The 6,261-nt window shown below is 38.6% G+C and overlaps 1 protein-coding gene across 2 annotated transcripts in view; it reads right to left on the bottom strand.

The window, feature by feature from the left end:
- Positions 1–2,187: 2,187 nt before the first annotated feature.
- grinaa (glutamate receptor, ionotropic, N-methyl D-aspartate-associated protein 1a (glutamate binding)) overlaps positions 2,188–6,261 on the bottom strand; it is a 20,683-nt gene continuing 16,609 nt past the window's right edge. For both annotated transcript variants that reach the window (XM_053612338.1, XM_053612337.1), the window contains exons 5-7: positions 5,482–5,610; positions 5,115–5,258; positions 2,188–4,409 (exon numbers count right to left, since the gene is read on the bottom strand). In XM_053612338.1, the coding sequence (XP_053468313.1) occupies positions 4,260–4,409; positions 5,115–5,258; positions 5,482–5,610 (423 nt within the window). In that variant the 3' untranslated portion in view covers positions 2,188–4,259. The remainder of the gene's footprint in view (positions 4,410–5,114; positions 5,259–5,481; positions 5,611–6,261) is intronic.

Genomic DNA, 6,261 nt, shown 5'->3' with positions numbered 1-6,261 from the left:
CTAGACAACTGTATGTTTCTTTTGTGCCAATATTTTAAAGGAACGAACATGCATAGGTGTGATGATCAGGTCTCCATAACATTTTGGCCATATAGTGAATGTGTTAATGCATGGCAATGACTAATGTGTACTACATCAACTGCTAATTTCTAATCTCCATCATGTTATTGTTCCATTCTTCCATGATCTGCTCTGACTCCAGTTAGACAGTTTAATTAGATTCAGTATTTTAGTTTACAAGAAAGCCTAAATTACCTGTTCATTTCAGCTTCCACAACTAGGAAATTTCATATACTGTATATCTTAGAGCTAGTGATTTATTTTGTCTATTGATCACAACAGCTTTTTGAAAATGCACGGGCTTCTGGTTGGATCAGGTCACTGTGAAAAATGTATATAAGCACAAAACACATTGATTGATTGACTGACCAAGTCACCTATGGATATCTAAACCAGAGACTGGAGGAAGAGTGGAGAGGAACAGAATCCAAGTTGCTTGAAGTCCAGTGTGAAGTTTCTACAGTCAGTGATGATTTGAGGTGCCGTGTCATCTGCTGGTGTCGGTCCACTGTGTTTTCTCAAGTCGAGAGTCGATGCAGCGTCTACCAGGAGATTTTAGAGAACTTCATGCTTCCATCTGCTGACCAGCTTTATGGAGATGCTGATTTCCTTTTCCAGCAGGACTCTGCACCTGCCCACAGTGCCAAAACTACTAGCAACTGGTTTACTGACTGTGGTATCACTGTGTTTGATTGTCCAGCCGACTCGCCTGACCCGAACCCTATAGAGAATCTATGAGAGACAACAGACCCAACAATACAGATGAGCTAAAGGCCACTATCAAAGTAACCTGGGCTTCCAGAACACCTCAGCAGTGCCACAGGCTGATCGCCTCCATGCCACGCCGCATTGATGCAGTAATTCCTGCAAAAGGATTGAAACCCCGACCGAGTATCAGTGCATAAATTAACATACTTTTCAGAAGGTCGACATTTCTGTATTATAAATTCTTTATTCTAATACTTTGAGATACTGGATTTTTGATTTCCATGAGCTGTAAACCATAATCAAGATTAAAACAAAAAAAGGCTTGAAATATTTCACTTTATGTGTAATGAATCTACAATATATGAAAGTTCCACTTTTTGAATTAAATTACAGAAAAAAATTAATTTTTCCACGATATTACAATTTTTTGAGATGCACCTGTAATATTATTACTAGGTTTGTCCTGTAAAATAGAGGCCCATTTTCATGGATTGGATTATGATTACAACTGATAAAGAAACACATTTTTGTACACGCTACATAATGACTCATTCAGGCTGCACAAATAAACCTAATAACATGTATCTGTAATTCAGCATTTGGTAAACAATATTCTAATGATCCTTTATGAAACATGATTCATTTGTACCCTTTCTTTCTCAGAAGAGCCGCTGAAGTCATGTCAACCTTGCATCTATTTAGAATAAGTTTGAACCTGAGTCATGCCTGATCTGTGAATCTATGAAAATATGAATCAGTCCCATGACAGACTGACTGAAGAAGGAATTAATCTATTCATTAATTAATATTATTCTCTCACCAGTTTCATTATTTAATGGATGATAAGCTGTGGCTTTATATTTAGCTGAAATAGAAAATGCTTCTGTGTGATCATATGATTGTAGATCAGATGAAATGGATTGCAATTCCATAGATATTTTTGAAAGTTATTTTGCAAAAATGACTTTTGCCTCTCTGCTTTGGTACCACAACATACTGTATATGTGCTGCTATGGACAATTAGCACAATTTATAAGCCCTCTGTACTCGATCCATCAGTGAAAAGGAACCACCAGTGGTCAGACATTATTCAGGTGGTGGGCTATTCTCAGCACATCACAGTCAGTTACACGGACACTGCAGTGTGTCCGCTATGAGTGTATCAGCAGCATTGTGGACGTTTTATACAGATTAGCATTCTATCAATTACAGTATAAGGCTGGGTCAAGAGTAATTCTGCCGAGTGGGGCCAAAATGATAGCACTAAAATGAAAAGAGCATATATGGTTCACAGACATGATCTGCTTACTGACTCCAAAACATCCATGAGGGGGGAAAAAAATAGAAAATAAAGAAAAATTTGGAAAATGTGACAGGGTAGTAGTAATTCTGGCTATTAGCACAATAACAATCCACAACTGATATTGTGATATTATGCTTTATTCTTAGATAACTCAAATATTCTACACTCTCTTGGAAAATCAATGATTTTACTTACAAACAAGTCTTCATTTGTGGTAAGGGAAAAGAAAACCAGATTTATAGTAAATTTTTGTTCTGTGTAGTGGTCTCTTTAGTGTTTGCCATTAAGCACAAACTCCCTACTAATGTATAGCTTTGAAAAGCAAACAAGAAGTCCTTTTTCATCACGTTTTGATTGACCCCTTTTAATGAAATGCAAACAGTCATGTACAGTGCAAAGAGAACTACAAAGCCAACTACAGTTCAACATGAGTTAGCAACAAACACAAAACTCTTCATCAAATGAGAAAACAGGGCTGCAGCACATTAAAATTCAATATTATCTTCAAACGTCTTTGAACTAGTCCAGTGTGCCAGATCTCTACATGCAAGGCGCGTGCAACTAGAACATGTAATATTACACTGAACTGACTGCTCTGAGACAAGAGGACATTTTGTTGAATCACATTCAAGCCACAATTACTCATTCATGTTCTAATGTACTAATTAGGAAATTACTCATTTGTGTACATGTTTACTTTACAGAAGATTATTTATTTATTTATTTATTTATTTTACATAGCGTTCGTTGTAGTTTACACAACTTGCTGGCGTTTTCCACTCTCAAGAAAGATTGTACTTATTTATAAGCAACATAACTGAGGGGCTCCAATGTTAAAACAGACTGCATTACTCATCCACCTGTCTACAGTAAGTGCTGACCTGGGAACACAATTTGCACCTGGTCATTCATGATAGGATGGATAAGCTGGAAATGATCCTAAATAATCTCATATTACGCTGGCCTGTGGTAAAGAGGATTGCACAACAGAGCCCAATAGGAAACGCAAGCACGTCATCCACAGTCCGGCAGGCTACAGTAACCTGTAATAAATAGTTAATAAATAACCACACAGATGCAACACTGTGGATTTACCCTCACCCTTTACAAGGGAAAAATAAGAATAATTCCACTATGCAAGTGTTTCATGCTAGTTTAAATAAATAAAACACAAATGTACCACATAAAAAAAAAATTTATATCCCAACAAAAAAAATGAAGGGAGGAAAAGAGGAATAAATAATTGTATGAAATAATGCTAATAGAACTTTCAATATTCGCTTTTCAAATGATACAAAAAAGCACAGATGCCACAACTACACTTTCCTTCATTTTGAGAGAAAAAAAAAAACCCTGTTTCATATAAGTTATCATCATGTATAAATATACAGTATGTCCAGTACACAGGTTATATGGTAGTATGTGGTTAGTAATAAATAATGAATGATCTTCTGGAGTGTTTAATATGTGTTTGCTTCTTAAAAGGTGATGTCACACGTTTCTCCATGCTGCACCACAGCCATTTACATGGACATGCTCTGAGCTGAGTGGAGAATCTTCATATCAATATTTACAGCTATTTAATTTATGTAGGTATTAGGGGACTGATGTGAGTAGTTTTATCGTTCTTCACTGTTTTTAGATTACCATGCAGACTTTACCAGCTCATGGACTGGTCAGAGTGAACAGAACTGATTTAGCTTCCCATTTTGAGGATTTGTTTCTCTACACAATACATCACTGCTCTCTCTGCCAACTTCCTGCTTTCCTTCCTCTCAGTTAATGCAGTGCTAGCATTATCAGGCAGAGAGCCAAGCTTGCAGGGGTCAGGGGAAGAAAGATGTCTGTTCATGCTGCTTAGATACGATTGGTGAGTCATACTACACTGTACCTTTTCTGAATGCACAGAAGCCGTTTCAGGGGCCGAGCAAGCAGACGATATGATGGATTTTCAAATAAATAAGTTTTACAAATACGCCCTTCCTTTTGCTGTGATCCACGCCAGGCCTGCTGGATGCATAGAGCTATTGGTCTGGCCACGCTGCATATCTGATAAACCCGGGGGAATCATGGAACGAAGGGTCTACACATACTGAGAGACAAGATGAGAGAACGAGTGCAATGTAATCACTGTGTGAGTGATGGTTTTTTTTGTTTGTTTGTTTTTTTTAAATTGATATATTTTTGCTCAGTCCCGGGCGTGTCCCACGATGGCCAGGAGATAGAGGAAGATGTTGATGATGTCAGTGTAGAGGTTCAGAGAAGCAAAGATGTACTCCTCTGGGCTCAGTGCCAGCTTCTTGTTGCCTAGAAGAAGCTGAGTGTCTACAGCAAGGAACTGGGGAAAGACAAACAAATGTTTGTTGCTGTGTCTGCTCATAAAAATAACTCTGAAATTCACTCGCTGCTGCTCAGGCTGGCCGCACATGGACAACCTAACGATCACCATGAGATTAACGAGTAATGAAGTAATAGAGTAATCTCCATGAGATTACTGTGGATGGTTCCACACAGATACCATAAAGATGGCTGTGGATTTTCTTCCTTGGATAGCTTTAGGACTACAATTGCTAAGAACAGTTTTGCACTCAAGTCTCCATCATTGAACAGTTAATAACGTTTTTTGTTTTAGTTTGATACAACTTTATATATATATATTATATTATATTATATATATATATATATATATATATATATATATATATATATATATATATATATATATATATATATAATATTATATATATAAAACTAACGTCATAACCTTTGTTCAGGGGCAGAGTCACAAGACAGTTCAGTTCAGCGGGTTTGAAACTTAGAGATTTTTGGATTAGCTTCCTGGAGAAATCAAGGCGTACAAACAGTTGTGTTAATGTAAAGTTTTTGTCTGAAGTTTATATTTGTAACTGTTTGTAGATTTTATTTTAAATAAATGAAAAAATTATATTGTAAGTTTGTCCGCCCGCCATCCGATTAATCGGGAAAACAATCGGCCGATTAATCGATTATGAGAGTAAGCGTTAGTTGCAGCCCTACTACTTACACAGGTGAAGAGCAGAGCCCCCAGGGAGGCGTAGACGATGTGCAGGATCTTGTTACGGATAAACATGCAGAGGATGGCGAAAACGAGGAGCACGATGAGGCACACAAAGAGCACACCCCGGCAGGAAGTGAAGTCATACTTGCTCTAGAAGAGGTAGAGAGAGAAGAGAGAACAGGTAGATGATCAGAGATATGATGAAATGAAAGGGACTTTCTGAATACACATGTACTCGATCTTTAAAATCAAACCATAGTATTTACACAGATGAAGGGATGTTTAAAAAAAAGAAAAATAAAAGGTCGGATTCAGAGAGACTCGCTGTGAAGAACAGGAGCTGTCAAGAGGAAAGCACAGGTAGCAGGCTGACCTGAAGGGAGAAAAGCACCACGGTGAAGCACACTACTACTGTGATGCCCACTGCCATGATGACTGTGTCTGTGTCATAGAAGCTGGCGATCATCCCCACCATGTAGGACAGGCTGAGAGTCAGAATAGACTGAGAGATAGAGAGAGAGATTTACAAGGTTTTACCCTAGCTCAGACAACTCAGATTAAATTTTGCTATACATTATACAGTGTGTATACACTCAGCACACACATTTTTCCACTTTCTGATGTTTGATGTGAACACAGGGCCGTTTCTGGGCATTTTGGTGCCCTAGGCGAGATTCCTATTGGTGCCCCCCCCACAGATAAGCACTGACGTTCCCAGCCCTCTACATCTCTATCTCTCTTCCTAACAGCAGCGCCCACTATCACCAGGGATACCAAATAATGGCATGCTTTAAAATGGCAAGATTTAAAATTAAACTCTTCACGGCTACAGCCTTGAATGCCCAGGCCAGGTTACGCCCCTGATACTATCTTTCTCGTGGGTGGTTGAGTCAGACAATGGCTTTGGGGTGCTCATTGGCACCCCCAAGCTGGTGGCGCCCTAAGCGACCGCCTAGTTCGCCTATGCCTAGAAACGGCCCTGTGTGAACATTAACTGAAGCTCTTAACTTGTATCTGCATTATGTTATGCATTGTGCTGCTGTGACATGATTGGCTGAGTGGATAACTGCATGAATAAGCAAGTGTTCAGGTGTTCCTAATAAAGGGGTCAGTAAGTGTATATCAAACAGTAACTAGTAGTGTAGCAGTGCAT

The sequence above is a fragment of the Ictalurus furcatus genome, chromosome 24 (genome assembly GCF_023375685.1).
Source record: "Ictalurus furcatus strain D&B chromosome 24, Billie_1.0, whole genome shotgun sequence".
Classification (NCBI taxonomy): Eukaryota; Metazoa; Chordata; class Actinopteri; order Siluriformes; family Ictaluridae; genus Ictalurus; species Ictalurus furcatus.
This window is presented reverse-complemented; position numbering and strand designations above follow the sequence as displayed.